This window comes from Neoarius graeffei, chromosome 10 (genome assembly GCF_027579695.1).
Source record: "Neoarius graeffei isolate fNeoGra1 chromosome 10, fNeoGra1.pri, whole genome shotgun sequence".
NCBI classification, from domain to species: Eukaryota; Metazoa; Chordata; class Actinopteri; order Siluriformes; family Ariidae; genus Neoarius; species Neoarius graeffei.
In genome coordinates this window covers 93,281,851-93,299,262 of record NC_083578.1, presented here as the reverse complement: position 1 = coordinate 93,299,262, position 17,412 = coordinate 93,281,851, and the positions used below count along the sequence as shown (strand labels likewise).

Below are 17,412 nucleotides of genomic sequence, written 5' to 3'. Positions count from 1 at the left end.
CCCACTTGCTCCCTGGGCGCTGCCCACTGCTCTGTGTGTTGTGTGTGTTTGTTCACTGCTTCAGATGCAGAGAGGAACTTCACTGTGCTTGAGTGTACATGTGACAGAGTCTTCTTCTTAAACATTGTTGTAGTAAATAAACCCATTTCTGTCTCTGCCCTGTATAAATATATAACAGGCCTCGCTGTATCTGTGTCATGTTCAGTGTTTAAACAGCACATATTTAAACATATTAAAATATATATATATATATATATATATATTTTTTTTTTTTTTTTAATTTAAAACCCAACCTGCTCAGGAGGCCTGTAGAAAGCCAGAAAGGTTTTATTTCTTTCCTTTTTCTAAATTAATGTGGAATTTTAAAACCTTAATCTCCTGCAATAAGAATCCATTTAAACTGTTCCTTATTTGTATTTCACAAAATAAATTCTTTTTTAAAATTATCTATTTAATGGCTGTTATTAATGATCGATAATTATTTATATTAGAGAGTTTATTAATTTTAAATGTTTATTTTAGGAGATTTTTTTGTGAAAATAAACTAATACATATCTTCCATCTACATTAGAGAGCTCAGGGTGCTGTCGGTGATGTTTATGTGTAAATTATTTTCATTGAAACTTCAAAAAATAATCAGAATAAAGAAAAACATGAGCAGTAATTTCCCCACAGTGTCGGATGGGGGCGCTGTGTGTGTGTGTGTGTGTGTGTGTGTGTGTGTGTAACCATAGCAAAACCTCACACACTGACTCCCAGAGAGCAGGACAGAAGCTGAGCTATGGATCCGTTTCCTCTCGGGACCTGAGAGCGGATTAAACACCGCGGAAAGCTTCGGCTCGGCCTTTAACTGCGGACACGCGGGGCTGTAGCGGCGGGTGTGGAGGTGTCGGGGTGTCGGCGGGTGTGGAGGTGTCGGCGGGTGTGCAGTGATCATGCCGGTGAGGAGCAGGACGATGATGGACTCCGTGAAAATAAAAGCGCATTTCGGCGGGTGAGTCAATCAACAGGTTCCTGAGTGAGTCGGTTCCCTTTGAGCGACTCCTCCGAATGAATCGATTCGCATGAACATGAAAATATCAAGTTATTCTTCATCTGATTTCGATTTAATGAAACAAATATAAACTGGTCTGATATAATTATTTTATACTTCAAAGTATTTTGTAAAATATCAAGTTATTCTGTAGTTACACTAAAATACAGTAAACTAAATATTCATTCTGTAAATGATAGAAATTCAGATCTTTTTTATTATGATAATTTGTTGTTCTCAGATCAGTTCACTGAGCTTATCTTAGACTCATTTTCATATCAATAAATCAAGTGTATTTTATAATTCTGCTGAATAAATCATAAGACAGTGAGCGCTTTCTACTCAATGAATCGGCTCTGTTTGAACGATTCCTCTGATCGAATCGATTCACAATAACGGATGAATCAAAAGTGTTTGCAAACTTCTGATCCAACTGAAGTTCTGATAGTAGTACTGAATAACGAAACTAGATTGATATAGATAAATAGATAGATGTAGACGGTTCTGATCATAATATTGTGTGTATAATATAATTATGTATATATTTATTCTGGGCGGCACGGTGGTGTAGTGGTTAGCGCTGTCGCCTCACAGCAAGAAGGTCCTGGGTTCGAGCCCCGTGGCCGGCGAGGGCCTTTCTGTGCGGAGTTTGCATGTTCTCCCCGTGTCCGCGTGGGTTTCCTCCGGGTGCTCCGGTTTCCCCCACAGTCCAAAGACATGCAGGTTAGGTTAACTGGTGACTCTAAATTGAGCGTAGGTGTGAATGTGAGTGTGAATGGTTGTCTGTGTCTATGTGTCAGCCCTGTGATGACCTGGCGACTTGTCCAGGGTGAACCCCGCCTTTCACCCGTAGTCAGCTGGGATAGGATCCAGCTCGCCTGCGACCCTGTAGAACAGGATAAAGCGGCTACAGATAATGAGATGAGATATATTTATTTTAAATAATAGTATGTTTTTAGGGAATTATTCTGTTCCCATCTTTTGAATACTGTTGTATGAAACAACAACAACAACAATAATAATAATAATAATAATGTATTTTTACTGAAATCTTCAGTTCTTCAGTGTTGTTTGTACAGAACAGTTGAAATTGTCACAACGCAGCTTTACAGAAACCCAGATGAGGATTTTTTTTTTTTAAATTGAGCCCATGTGCAGTTTCACTAAAATACAGCTCAACTGTTCATTTTTAATTCTGAATGAAATGAAATTCTGATTTTTAAAAAGATTCTGATGTTTGTCAGATCAGCACACAACTTCTCGTCTCATTTTCATTTAATTAAATCTGACTTTTTCTCCTGCTGAATAAATCATTCAGCACCATCTCTCTCTCTCTCTCTCACACACACACACACACACACACACCTGCTGTTCCTAATGGGCTTCAGTGTTGTGTAACAGTCGTTTACTGGAATGTGATGTTCCTTATGGTTCCTGATGGATGATCTCATTTCATTCTGATGCTCATCGTCACCTCTGTGTTCTGCTGGTGTTTAATAACCAGAGAAACTCCATAAGGAAGCTGATGGAAATGCTACAGATGATAATGTGTTACTCAGCACAGACTCACCATCAGTTTCAGTGGTATGGAATTGTTGATGTTCCTGATGGTCCTGTTTGTATAAAACACAGCTTCATGCTAACTCACTAAAGCATTAGATCCAGTGATCGGATAGTTTAGTGAGAAATAAATTAAATTTTAGCTGAATGTGAAAGAGATTCGGTGTGTTAGCCGTGTGTCCTCACATCTCCTGGGTTCCTCCTGAGCTTGGATTTCTGTCTGTGTGGTTTTCTTCTCATGCCACTCTGGGTTTCCTCCAGAAACCATGACAGTAGGCAGATTGGCTCCATTGTATTGCCTGTAGATGTGAATGTGTGTGAACCGTGTCCTGCGATGTTCTGGTCCCCCCCCAGATCCACCGTGACCCTGAACATGATCAATCATTTACTGAAGATGAAAGAATTAACTTTAGAATTAAAGAAGTATCACCATATGTTCACTTTATGAAATGATTCAGAACGCTGTGTTGTTTGATTCAGTGAAAGAGTCGAATCAGTAAAATGATTTAGTGTGCTCCTGGGTAAAGGTTTATTTTGCATTCACATTTCATTGTACTGTGTTGAGTTCCTCTTTCATGATCACTTTAGGAACTTCTCAAACAGTCGTGCTCTTTAATTCACTGATCTGATTCATAGAGTAGAATCATTAATTTTTGTTCATTTATTTTTGTTCCAGCAGATTTTTAAAGCCTTTACAGATTAATTACAAATTTTCTTTGAAGGAACTGAAATCATAATGTCCTCTGTGTCCCTCTTTCCCCAAACAGAGTCAATCTGAGACACATTACTGTGTAAAGACATCTACAGCCTCAGGTTTATCATAGTGTGTGTGTGTGTGTGTGTGTGTGTATATGAAGGGCATGATGGCTAAATGTGGTGCTAATGTTGCTTAGTGAAGCTTACACCACTGTGGGTGGCACGGTGGTGTAGTGGTTAGCGCTGTCGCCTCACAGCAAGAAGGTCCGGGTTCGAGCCCCGTGGCCGGCGAGGGCCTTTCTGTGTGGAGTTTGCATGTTCTCCCCGTGTCCGCGTGGGTTTCCTCCGGGTGCTCCGGTTTCCCCCACAGTCCAAAGACATGCAGGTTAGGTTAATTTGAGACGGCCTTGGGCTGAGGTGCCCTTGAGCGAGGTACCGAACTCCCAACTGCTCCCCGGGTGCTGTTAGCATGGCTGCCCACTGCTCTGGATATGTGTGTGTGCTCATTGCTCATGTGTGTGTGCATGTGTGTGTTCACTGCTTCAGATGGGTTAAATGCAGAGAGGAAATTTCACAAGTGTGTGATGAATAAAGTCTTTCTTTCTTTCTTTCTTTCTTTCTTTCTTTCTTTCTTTCTTTCTTTCCAAGTGTAGCAGTGTAGTAAGTGAAGCTTTAACATATGTCCATTCTTCATTGTGTGTGAATCCTGAACAGTGTGTGTGTGATGTTTCAGGAGCGTGAGGTGAAGAAGAAAAATCACTCATGTTGAGAGGAGAGGTGAAGAGAGCCCCACCCACACATACCTGTTTATAATTAACTCACCTGTAATCAGCACTCAGGCTTTTGCACATGGTCCAAAGTGTTTGATGAGGAAAGGGCAAAGACGCTGCAGCTGGCGCAATGTGACCCTGTTTTTATTTCTTTTATTTATCTGTTTAAAATGTTGGGTTTTGTCCGAGTGAGGAGAAGCAATTCCTGAGTCATTTGTGACAGTCTTCATCTCACAGGATGTTTAACCTCTTTAAAATGTTCTCAACAACCTTTTTTGTGTGTTTTTTAAAATCATGAACACCATGCTGTGTGCAGGACATGGCGGTCAGTCTGTATATTCACTCTGAGTCAAACAAATGAATCACAACTGAAATTTGATTCACTTGCGCATTCACATTGATAAATTGACTCTTAATGGATCTATGGAGTGAAATCTGTCCTGGAGGTTATTTTAATTTTTATATATATATATTTCCTGTGAGATAAGGGCGAGTGTGAAGGTTGGAGATGATATGAAATACATTTTATTGCTGTGAGGTTGGAGTTCTGCCTTTGGTAATCAGTTATTACACACCTTCTGAAATTCCTCTGAGCTCGAGTCATGGTGAAACGCTTGACGTTGTATCGGTGATAAAGCTGCTGTAAAGTGCTCCCACTCAGCTCGACGGTTTTACAGCCTGTAGCTGAACTGTTTCTTATAAATCCTACAGACTGCGCTCTCGTTATCTGAGTGATCAGAGAAAAACCTGAGAGATTCCCTGTTGAGAGAATAACTCCGCTCCGTCAGGTGTATTACTCACATCGGGTCCTTCGCTCCTGATTCTTCTGCTAAAGCTAATGGGCTAATTACCCAAGAGTTTACACAACTCCCTGACTGTCAGTCACAAACCAGCAGATATGCTGACGTGCTTTATTATAAGTGTTTATTAAACTTTGTACAGATTCTCTTTATTCCTGTTCTGAAATCTCATTGTATTTCTGGTTCTGAAGGTTCTGTCGTGTTCCACTGAGGAGGAACTTTAGTTTCAGATGTTTCTGTTGAAGTTTGTTGTCCAGGCAGTGTGTGTTGGAGATGGTTGGAGGTGTGTGTTGCTGCAGTGCAGTCGTCAACATTCTGTCTGTCTGTCTGTCTGTCTGTCTCTCTCTCTCTCTCTCGCTCACACACACACACACACACACACACACACACACACACACGCCTGTTTAGTTTTACCTGTAATCTTCCAAAGTTATGTTTCATCCTGTGTGGTTTCAGCAGTGTGTGTTAAGATGATTCTGTATCACAATGTGTGTGTGTGTGTGTGTGTGTGTGAGAAAAAGCCTCTGGATTTGCCTGAGCTGGGGGATTCCGATTTCTATAAATAATTCCATCACTCACACACACACACACACACACACGTACCCTAAACCCAGTCTGTTGCCTAGCAACCATACCATGAGCCGCTGTGATTGGTTTGTGTGTGTGAAGGCAGCTTGGTGTTCTGGTGTCAGTGGAGATTATTCACAGTGATCTGACATGAGGAAATATTTCACCATCACAGAACATGACATCACAGTGAGGATCAGGGGGCGTGGCCTCAGTGCACGATTCACAAACGCACCAATATAAACAGACAGCAAGATCACGCCGTCACACTGACGTCAAACATGGATCAGTGTTCTGTTCATGTTAATAGAATGAATGGAAATGTGAATGTATTGTTTTATTCTTTTTGCAGTACCGTAATTAAAAATATTGCATAATTACAGTATCACATTGTTTAATTATCACGATGTTGTTCTGAACTCACAGCTGAGCTGATTAGTAATTCTATGTTTATTTTGATGAATATAAATTGTGCTCTTTATTGTTAATCACATTAAATTTTTAATTACTGCAAAAAGAATAAAACAATACATTCACATTTCCATTCATTCTACAACCCCAATTCCAAAAAAGTTGGGACAAAGTACAAATTGTAAATAAAAATGGAATGCAATAATTTACAAATCTCAAAAACTGATATTGTATTCACAATAGAACATAGACAACATATCAAATGTCGAAAGTGAGACATCTTGAAATTTCATGCCAAATATTGGCTCATTTGAAATTTCATGACAGCAACACATCTCAAAAAAGTTGGGACAGGGGCAATAAGAGGCTGGAAAAGTTAAAGGTACAAAAAAGGAACAGCTGGAGGACCAAACTGCAACTCATTAGGTCAATTGGCAATAGGTCATTAACATGACTGGGTATAAAAAGAGCATCTTGGAGTGGCAGCGGCTCTCAGAAGTAAAGATGGGAAGAGGATCACCAATCCCCCTAATTCTGCGCCCACAAATAGTGGAGCAATATCAGAAAGGAGTTCGACAGTGTAAAATTGCAAAGAGTTTGAACATATCATCATCTACAGTGCATAATATCATCAAAAGATTCAGAGAATCTGGAAGAATCTCTGTGCGTAAGGGTCAAGGCCGGAAAACCATACTGGGTGCCCGTGATCTTCGGGCCCTTAGACGGCACTGCATCACATACAGGCATGCTTCTGTATTGGAAATCACAAAATGGGCTCAGGAATATTTCCAGAGAACATTATCTGTGAACACAATTCACCGTGCCATCCGCCATCGCCAGCTAAAACTCTATAGTTCAAAGAAGAAGCCGTATCTAAACATGATCCAGAAGCGCAGACGTCTTCTCTGGGCCAAGGCTCATTTAAAATGGACTGTGGCAAAGTGGAAAACTGTTCTGTGGTCAGACGAATCAAAATTTGAAGTTCTTTATGGAAATCAGGGACGCCGTGTCATTCGGACTAAAGAGGAGAAGGACGACCCAAGTTGTTATCAGCGCTCAGTTCAGAAGCCTGCATCTCTGATGGTATGGGGTTGCATTAGTGCGTGTGGCATGGGCAGCTTACACATCTGGAAAGACACCATCAATGCTGAAAGGTATATCCAGGTTCTAGAGCAACATATGCTCCCATCCAGACGACGTCTCTTTCAGGGAAGACCTTGCATTTTCCAACATGACAATGCCAAACCACATACTGCATCAATTACAGCATCATGGCTGCGTAGAAGAAGGGTCCGGGTACTGAACTGGCCAGCCTGCAGTCCAGATCTTTCACCCATAGAGAACATTTGGCGCATCATAAAACGGAAGATATGATAAAGACCTACAGTGTTGCTTGAAAGTTTGTGAACCCTTTAGAATTTTCTATATTTCTGCATAAATATGACCTAAAACATCATCAGATTTTCACACAAGTCCTAAAAGTAGATAAAGAGAACCCAGTTAAACAAATGAGACAAAATTTACTTACTGAGGAAAATTATCCAATATTACATATCTGTGAGTGGCAAAAGTATGTGAACCTCTAGGATTAGCAGTTAATTTGAAGGTGAAATTAGAGTCAGGTGTTTTCAATCAATGGGATGACAATCAGGTGTGAGTGGGCACCCTGTTTTATTTAAAGAACAGGGATCTATCAAAGTCTGATCTTCACAACACATGTTTGTGGAAGTGTATCATGGCACAAACAAAGGAGATTTCTGAGGACCTCAGAAAAAGCGTTGTTGATGCTCATCAGGCTGGAAAAGGTTACAAAACCATCTCTAAAGAGTTTGGACTCCACCAATCCACAGTCAGACAGATTGTGTACAAATGGAGGAAATTCAAGACCATTGTTACCCTCCCCAGGAGTGGTCGACCAACAAAGATCACTCCAAGAGCAAGGCGTATAATAGTCGGCGAGGTCACAAAGGACCCCAGGGTAACTTCTAAGCAACTGAAGGCCTCTCTCACATTGGCTAATGTTAATGTTCATGAATCCACCATCAGGAGAACACTGAACAACAATGGTGTGCATGGCAGGGTTGCAAGGAGAAAGCCACTGTTCTCCAAAAAGAACATTGCTGCTCATCTGCAGTTTGCTAAAGATCACGTGGACAAGCCAGAAGGCTATTGGAAAAATGTTTTGTGGATGGATGAGAACAAAATAGAACTTTTTGGTTTAAATGAGAAGCGTTATGTTTGGAGAAAGGAAAACACTGCATTCCAGCATAAGAACCTTATCCCATCTGTGAAACATGGTGGTGGTAGTATCATGGTTTGGGCCTGTTTTGCTGCATCTGGGCCAGGATGGCTTGCCATCATTGATGGAACAATGAATTCTGAATTATACCAGAGAATTCTAAAGGAAAATGTCAGGACATCTGTCCATGAACTGAATCTCAAGAGAAGGTGGGTCATGCAGCAAGACAACGACCCTAAGCACACAAGTCGTTCTACCAAAGAATGGTTAAAGAAGAATAAAGTTAATGTTTTGGAATGGCCAAGTCAAAGTCCTGACCTTAATCCAACGGAAATGTTGTGGAAGGACCTGAAGCGAGCAGTTCATGTGAGGAAACCCACCAACATCCCAGAGTTGAAGCTGTTCTGTACGGAGGAACAGGCTAAAATTCCTCCAAGCCGGTGTGCAGGACTGATCAACAGTTACTGCAAACGTTTAGTTGCAGTTATTGCTGCACAAGGGGGTCACACCAGATACTGAAAGCAAAGGTTCACATACTTTTGCCACTCAGATCTGTAATATTGGATCATTTTCCTCAATAAATAAATGAGCAAGTATCATACATTCGTCTCATTTGTTTAACTGGGTTCTCTTTATCTACTTTTAGGACTTGTGTGAAAATCTGATGATGTTTTAGGTCATATTTATGCAGAAATACAGAAAATTCTAAAGGGTTCACAAACTTTCAAGCAACACTGTAAGACAGTTGAGCAACTAGAATCCTACATTAGACAAGAATGGGTTAACATTCCTCTCCCTAAACTTGAGCAACTTGTCTCCTCAGTCCCCAGACGTTTACAGACTGTTGTAAAGAGAAAAGGGGATGTCTCACAGTGGGAAACATGGCCTTGTCCCAACTTTTTTGAGATGTGTTGTTGTCATGAAATTTAAAATCACCTAATTTTTCTCTTTAAATGATACATTTTCTCAGTTTAAACATTTGATATGTCATCTATGTTCTATTCTGAATAAAATATGGAATTTTGAAACTTCCACATCATTGCATTCCATTTTTATTTACAATTTGTACTTTGTCCCAACTTTTTTGGAATCGGGGTTGTATTAACATGAACAGAACACTGATTCATGTTTGACGTCAGGGTGGCACAGTGGTGTAGTGGTTAGCGCTGTCGCCTCACAGCAAGAAGGTCCGGGTTCGAGCCCCGTGGCCGGCGAGGGCCTTTCTGTGTGGAGTTTGCATGTTCTCCCCGTGTCCGCGTGGGTTTCCTCCGGGTGCTCCGGTTTCCCCCACAGTCCAAAGACATGCAGTTAGGTTAACATGGGGCGGCCTTGGGCTGAGGTGCCCTTGAGCGAGGTACCGAACCCCTGACTGCTCCCCGGGCGCTCTGGTGTGGCTGCCCACTGCTCTGTGTGTGTGTGCGTGTGTTCACTGCTTCAGATGGGTTAAATGCAGAGGATGAATCTCACTGTGCTTGAAGTGTGCATGTGACAAATAAAGGTTTCTTCTTCTTCTTCTTGAAACACACTGAATCTGTTCAGTGTTTATTATTAACGTTTAAAATGAACACACTGATCATGTCACATGAATGACATTTTAAACAGAGATGATTTTTTACTACCCAGTTCACGAGATCACAACTCGGTGAGGCTTTCAGGAAACTGGGCTGAGACGGACACACTCCAGAATGAAATATCTTCATCATCATCATGACTGACAGACACAGAGGCCACGCCCCCTTCACTGAGGCCAAAGGAAATTCCTCTTGACCCAGCTGTGTGTGCAATGACTCAGCATGTACATTAATCTGAATTTCTAAGAACACACATGTGTGCGCGTGCACACACACACACACACACACACACAAACAGAAGGTCACCTTAACTCCTGAGTTGCAGTTAGGGTGACCACCTGCTCATAAGCCCAAGGGGGGACAAGGGGTATGTTTTTGAGGGACAATGTGGGACGCCGCCCCCACTGCGCTGCGCCGCGCCGGCCGCTGGAAGACTCACAGATAGTGGTTTACCCATTTCTAGCACATACTACCTTACATGGTATATCAATAATACCCTAATCTGCTGTTATTGGTGATGTATGGTCATGAACAGGCCACCAAATGTTTTTTTTAAATAAACATTCATAATATTTTGACCATTCAATTATGACTTGACAGACACACTTCCACTTATGATTTACTTAAGCTACTCAATTTTATTTATTTTCCATTACAATTTATTCACTTTAAATCAATCATAATATAATATTGAGTCTGAGGCTTTGCAGTGCATCAGTACAGCAGGAATAGTGACAAGTCTCCATTTAGTTTTCAGTGGATTAACAGGAATTGTAGTGGCTCAGCACCACAGAAACAGTAGAAAAAAAGTCTCTTAACTCACAACCACAGCTCTGTGCCACAATCTCCTGCCTGATATGATATTGCGTGTTGGGCAGTGTGATACACACTCGTCACCTCTGCCGCAGTCACTTTGTCAGCTAGAGAGTCGTTTTTGGGTTGGAGGAAAGCATCCATAGATTTAGACGTTTTTTTTCTGTTGCACACGTTTCTTGTGAGTCTCCGCGAGCCTGTGTCGTTTCACATCGTATTCCCCGCCATGTCCGATTGAGAAAGATGTTTTGCAAAGGTCACAAAAAGCCCTCTCGGTATCCCCCTCAACCTTTCAGCCACAAATATTCATTTTCCCACTCTTTCCTGTACATACACCTCTTTTTAACTGGAGGTGGCGGTGCCTCACCTGCCATCTCCCTGGTACCTTTCTCCATTTTTTAATATGAAAGCAATGCATGCGTTGCACCTGCGTCCCTCGTCACTGTCTGTGCACGTGAGTGCGGTGTCATGGCAACAACAAAAAGTTGACAACAACCAGTCAGTTGTGAGGGGTGTGTGTGTGGTTTTGTTCTACAGTCTATAGTGGCGACGGTGGTGTGCTGAAATGTCAAGTAATATTCGTTTGGCTGCCTGGGTGGCCCGGGGAGAGCGACAGCCCCCTCAGCAAGCATCGATTATGCGGGACACGTTCTGAATTTGCGGGACGCATAAATTCGGCTTCAAATGCTGTATGCTCACGCGCTATGCGGGACAGGTGGTCACCCTAGTTGCAGTGTGTACAGGAAACACTGAAATGTTACTTTCTAATTAGACATTAAACAGTTGCATGTGTGTGTGTGTGTGTGTGTGCAGAGACATGTTGATCTCGTACCTGGACTTGGGCGTGTCCTTCTCAGAGCTGTGTGAGAAGGTGAGGGAGATGTGCAGTGTCCAGAAGAACTCACCCATCACACTCAAGTGGATTGATGATGAAGGTGTGTGTGTGTGTGTGTGTGTGTGTGTGTGTGTGTGTGTGTGTGTGTGTGTGTGCATGCATGTTATGGACTATGTCTTCAATCAAAGCTTCTCATAAATTGAATAAAATTTTTAGAACCTGTTTTTAAAATACATTAAAAACCTTGACATGATTGTGTGTGTGTTGAGCAGGTGACCCCTGTACCATCTCATCACAGATGGAGCTGGATGAGGCGTTTCGGATTTACAGCAGGATCAGAGCATCTGGACTCCTCCTGCACGGTACTCACACTTCTCTCCTCACACTCAGTGTAGAGTGTAGATTGTAAAGTGCAGAGTATAGGGTGTAGAAGAGTGTAAAGTGTAGATTGTATAGTATAAAGTGTAGGGTGTAGAGTGTAAAGTGTAGATTGTAGAAGAATGTAGTTTGTAGATTGTACGGTGTAGATTGTAAGGTGTAGGGTGTAGATTGTAGGGTGTAGGGTGTAGAAAAGTGTAGATTGTAGAGTGTAGGGTGTAGATTGTAGAGTGTAGGGTGTAGATTGTAAGGTGTAGGGTGTAGAAGAGTATAGATTGTAGGGTGTAGAAGACTGTAGGGTGTAGAGTGTAGAAGAGTGTAGATTGTAGAGTGTAGGGTGTAGATTGTAGAGTGTAGGGTGTAGAAGAGTGTAGATTGTAGGGTGTAGAAGAGTGTAGATTGTAGAGTGTAGGGTGTAGAAGAGTGTAGATTGTAGAGTGTAGGGTGTAGAAGAGTGTAGATTGTAGAGTGTAGAAGAGTGTAGGGTGTAGAGTGTAGAAGATTGTAGAGTGTAGGGTGTAGATTGTAGGGTGTAGAAGAGTGAAGAGTGTAGATTGTAGGGTGTAGGGTATAGAAGAGTGTAGAAGAGTGTAGAGTGTAGAAGAGTGTAGAGTGTAGAAGAGTGTAGAGTGTAGAAGAGTGTAGAGTGTAGGGTGTAGATTGTAGGGTGTAGGGTGTAGAAGAGTGTAGATTGTAGAGTGTAGGGTGTAGATTGTAGAGTGTAGGGTGTAGAAGAGTGTAGATTGTAGAGTGTAGGGTGTAGAAGAGTGTAGATTGTAGAGTGTAGAAGAGTGTAGGGTGTAGAGTGTAGAAGATTGTAGAGTGTAGGGTGTAGAGTGTAGAAGATTGTAGAGTGTAGGGTGTAGAAGAGTGTAGATTGTAGAGTGTAGGGTGTAGAAGAGTGTAGATTGTAGAGTGTAGGGTGTAGATTGTAGAGTGTAGGGTGTAGAAGAGTGTAGATTGTAGAGTGTAGGGTGTAGAAGAGTGTAGATTGTAGAGTGTAGGGTGTAGAAGAGTGTAGATTGTAGAGTGTAGAAGATTGTAGAGTGTAGGGTGTAGATTGTAGGGTGTAGGGTGTAGAAGAGTGTAGATTGTAGAGTGTAGGGTGTAGATTGTAGAGTGTAGGGTGTAGAAGAGTGTAGATTGTAGAGTGTAGGGTGTAGAAGAGTGTAGAGTGTAGGGTGTAGAAGAGTGTAGATTGTAGAGTGTAGAAGAGTGTAGAGTGTAGAAGATTGTAGAGTGTAGGGTGTAGATTGTAGGGTGTAGAAGAGTGTAGAGTGTAGAAGAGTGTAGATTGTAGGGTATAGAAGAGTGCAGAGTGTAGACTGTAGAGTGTAGAAGAGTGTAGAGTGTAGAAGAGTGTAGAGTGTAGGGTGTAGATTGTAGGGTGTAGGGTGTAGAAGAGTGTAGATTGTAGAGTGTAGGGTGTAGATTGTAGAGTGTAGGGTGTAGAAGAGTGTAGATTGTAGAGTGTAGGGTGTAGAAGAGTGTAGATTGTAGAGTGTAGGGTGTAGAAGAGTGTAGATTGTAGAGTGTAGAAGAGTGTAGGGTGTAGTGTAGAAGATTGTAGAGTGTAGGGTGTAGATTGTAGGGTGTAGAAGAGTGTAGAGTGTAGAAGATTGTAGATTGTAGGGTGTAGGGTATAGAAGAGTGCAGAGTGTAGATTGTAGAGTGTAGCGTGTAAAGTGTAGAAGAGTGTAGATTGTAGAGTGTAGAGTGTAGAAGAGTGTAGATTGTGGAGTGTAAAGTGTAGATTGTATAGTATAAAGTGTAGGGTGTAGAGTGTAAAGTGTAGATTGTAGAAGAATGTAGTTTGTAGATTGTACGGTGTAGATTGTAAGGTGTAGGGTGTAGATTGTAGGGTGTAGGGTGTAGAAAAGTGTAGATTGTAGAGTGTAGGGTGTAGATTGTAGAGTGTAGGGTGTAGATTGTAAGGTGTAGGGTGTAGAAGAGTATAGATTGTAGGGTGTAGAAGACTGTAGGGTGTAGAGTGTAGAAGAGTGTAGATTGTAGAGTGTAGGGTGTAGATTGTAGAGTGTAGGGTGTAGAAGAGTGTAGATTGTAGGGTGTAGAAGAGTGTAGATTGTAGAGTGTAGGGTGTAGAAGAGTGTAGATTGTAGAGTGTAGGGTGTAGAAGAGTGTAGATTGTAGAGTGTAGAAGAGTGTAGGGTGTAGAGTGTAGAAGATTGTAGAGTGTAGGGTGTAGATTGTAGGGTGTAGAAGAGTGAAGAGTGTAGATTGTAGGGTGTAGGGTATAGAAGAGTGTAGAAGAGTGTAGAGTGTAGAAGAGTGTAGAGTGTAGAAGAGTGTAGAGTGTAGAAGAGTGTAGAGTGTAGGGTGTAGATTGTAGGGTGTAGGGTGTAGAAGAGTGTAGATTGTAGAGTGTAGGGTGTAGATTGTAGAGTGTAGGGTGTAGAAGAGTGTAGATTGTAGAGTGTAGGGTGTAGAAGAGTGTAGATTGTAGAGTGTAGAAGAGTGTAGGGTGTAGAGTGTAGAAGATTGTAGAGTGTAGGGTGTAGAGTGTAGAAGATTGTAGAGTGTAGGGTGTAGAAGAGTGTAGATTGTAGAGTGTAGGGTGTAGAAGAGTGTAGATTGTAGAGTGTAGGGTGTAGATTGTAGAGTGTAGGGTGTAGAAGAGTGTAGATTGTAGAGTGTAGGGTGTAGAAGAGTGTAGATTGTAGAGTGTAGGGTGTAGAAGAGTGTAGATTGTAGAGTGTAGAAGATTGTAGAGTGTAGGGTGTAGATTGTAGGGTGTAGGGTGTAGAAGAGTGTAGATTGTAGAGTGTAGGGTGTAGATTGTAGAGTGTAGGGTGTAGAAGAGTGTAGATTGTAGAGTGTAGGGTGTAGAAGAGTGTAGAGTGTAGGGTGTAGAAGAGTGTAGATTGTAGAGTGTAGAAGAGTGTAGAGTGTAGAAGATTGTAGAGTGTAGGGTGTAGATTGTAGGGTGTAGAAGAGTGTAGAGTGTAGAAGAGTGTAGATTGTAGGGTATAGAAGAGTGCAGAGTGTAGACTGTAGAGTGTAGAAGAGTGTAGAGTGTAGAAGAGTGTAGAGTGTAGGGTGTAGATTGTAGGGTGTAGGGTGTAGAAGAGTGTAGATTGTAGAGTGTAGGGTGTAGATTGTAGAGTGTAGGGTGTAGAAGAGTGTAGATTGTAGAGTGTAGGGTGTAGAAGAGTGTAGATTGTAGAGTGTAGGGTGTAGAAGAGTGTAGATTGTAGAGTGTAGAAGAGTGTAGGGTGTAGTGTAGAAGATTGTAGAGTGTAGGGTGTAGATTGTAGGGTGTAGAAGAGTGTAGAGTGTAGAAGATTGTAGATTGTAGGGTGTAGGGTATAGAAGAGTGCAGAGTGTAGATTGTAGAGTGTAGCGTGTAAAGTGTAGAAGAGTGTAGATTGTAGAGTGTAGAGTGTAGAAGAGTGTAGATTGTGGAGTGTAAAGTGTAGATTGTAGAAGGTGTAGATTATAGAGGAGTGTAGATTGTAGGGTGTAGAAGAGTGTAGAGTGTAGAAGAGTGTAGATTGTAGGGTGTAGGATGTAGAGTGTAGAAGAGTGTAGGGTGTAGAAGAGTGTAAGGTGTAGGGTGTACAAGAGTGTAGAGTGTAAAGTGTACAGTGTAGATTGTAGTGTGTAGAGTGTAGAAGAGTGTAGGGTGTAGGGTGTAGAGTGTAGAAGTATGTAGAAGACTGTAGGGTGTAGGGTGTAGAAAAGTATAGAGTGTAGAAGAGTGTAGATTGTAAAGTGTACAGTGTAGAAGAGTGTAGATTGTAGGGTGTAGGATGTAGAGTGTAGAAGAGTGTAGGGTGTAGAAGAGTGTAAGGTGTAGGGTGTACAAGAGTGTAGAGTGTAAAGTGTACAGTGTAGATTGTAGGATGTAGAGTGTAGAAGAGTGTAGGATGTAGGGTGTAGAGTGTAGAAGTATGTAGAAGACTGTAGGGTGTAGAAAAGTATAGAGTGTAGAAGAGTGTAGATTGTAAAGTGTACAGTGTAGAAGAGTGTGGATTGTAGGGTGTAGAGTGTAGAAGAGTGTAGGGTGTAGAGTGTAGGATGTAGAGTGTAGAAGAGTGTAGAATGTAGAAGGGTGTAGGGTGTAGAAGACAGTAGGGTGTAGGGTGTAGAAGAGTGTAGGGTGTAGAAGAGTGTAGGGTGTAGAAAAGTGTAGAGTGTAGTAAAGTGTAGTAGAGTGTAGAGTGTAAATTGTAGAAGAGTGTAGAGTGTACAGTGTAGAAGAGTGTAGATTGTAGGTTGTAGGGTGTAGAAGAGTGTAGGGTGTAGAAGAGTGTAGGGTGTAGAAGAGTATAGAGTGTAGAAGAGTGTAGATTGTAGGGTGTAGAGTGTAAATTGTAGAAGAGTGTAAATTGTAGAAGAGTGTAAAGTGTACAGTGTAGAAGAGTGTAGATTGTAGAGTGTAGAATAGTGTAGAAGGGTGTAGGGTGTAGAAGACTGTAGGGTGTAGAAGAGTGTAGATTGTAGGGTGTAGAAGGGTGTAGGGTGTAGAAGAGTGTAGATTGTAGGGTGTAGAAGAGTGTAGAGTGTAAATTGTAGAAGAGTGTAAATTGTAGAAGAGTGTAGAGTGTAAAATGTACAGTGTAGAAGGGTGTAGGGTGTACAGTGTAGAGTGTAGAAGAGTGTAGAAGGGTGTAGAAGAGTGTAGATTGTAGGGTGTAGAGTGTAGAAGAGTGTAGGGTGTAGAGTGTAGAAGGGTGTAGGGTGTAGAAGACTGCAGGGTGTAGAAGAGTGTAGAGTGTAGAAGAGTGTGGATTGTAAAGGGTACAATGTAGAAGAGTATAGATTGTAGGGTGTAGAGTGTAGAAGTGTGTAGGGTGTAGAGTGTAGAAGGGTGTAGGGTGTAGAAGACTGTAGGGTGTAGAAGAGTGTAGATTGTAGGGTGTAGAAGGGTGTAGGGTGTAGAAGGGTGTAGGGTGTAGAAGAGTGTAGATTGTAGGGTGTAGAAGAGTGTAGAGTGTAAATTGTAGAAGAGTGTAGAGTGTACAGTGTAGAAGAGTGTAGATTGTAGGTTGTAGGGTGTAGAATAGTGTAGGGTGTAGAAGAGTGTAGGGTGTAGAAGAGTATAGAGTGTAGAAGAGTGTAGATTGTAGGGTGTAGAGTGTAGAATAGTGTAGAAGGGTGTAGCGTGTAGAAGACTGTAGGGTGTAGAAGAGTGTAGATTGTAGGGTGTAGAGTGTAGAAGAGTGTAGTGTGTAGAATGTAGAAGGGTGTAGGGTGTAGAAGACTGTAGGGTGTAGAAGAGTGTAGATTGTAGGGTGTAGAAGGGTGTAGGGTGTAGAAGAGTGTAGATTGTAGGGTGTAGAAGAGTGTAGAGTGTAAATTGTAGAAGAGTGTAAATTGTAGAAGAGTGTAGAGTGTAAAGTGTACAGTGTAGAAGGGTGTAGATTGTAGGGTATACAGTGTAGAATGTAGAAGAGTGTAGAAGGGTGTAGGGTGTAGAAGACTGTAGGGTGTAGAAGAGTGTAGATTGTAGGGTGTAGAAGGGTGTAGGGTGTAGAAGAGTGTAGATTGTAGGGTGTAGAAGAGTGTAGAGTGTAAATTGTAGAAGAGTGTAGAGTGTAAAGTGTAGAAGAGTGTAGATTGTAGGGTATAGAGTGTAGAAGAGTGTAGGGTATAGAGTGTAGAAGGGTGTAGGGTGTAGAAGACTGTAGGGTGTAGAAGAGTGTAGATTGTAGGGTGTAGAGTGTAGAAGAGTGTAGGGTGTAGAACGTAGAAGAGTGTAGGGTGTAGAGCGTAGAA

At 41.8% G+C, this 17,412-nt stretch overlaps 1 protein-coding gene across 1 annotated transcript in view; it reads left to right on the top strand.

The window, feature by feature from the left end:
• The first annotated feature begins 886 nt into the window (after positions 1-886).
• prkcz (protein kinase C, zeta) overlaps positions 887-17,412 on the top strand; it is a 185,085-nt gene continuing 168,559 nt past the window's right edge. Inside the window, exons 1-3 of the mRNA XM_060932674.1 lie at positions 887-994; positions 11,274-11,395; positions 11,568-11,657. Coding sequence (XP_060788657.1) covers positions 936-994; positions 11,274-11,395; positions 11,568-11,657 — 271 coding nt within the window. The 5' untranslated portion in view covers positions 887-935. The remainder of the gene's footprint in view (positions 995-11,273; positions 11,396-11,567; positions 11,658-17,412) is intronic.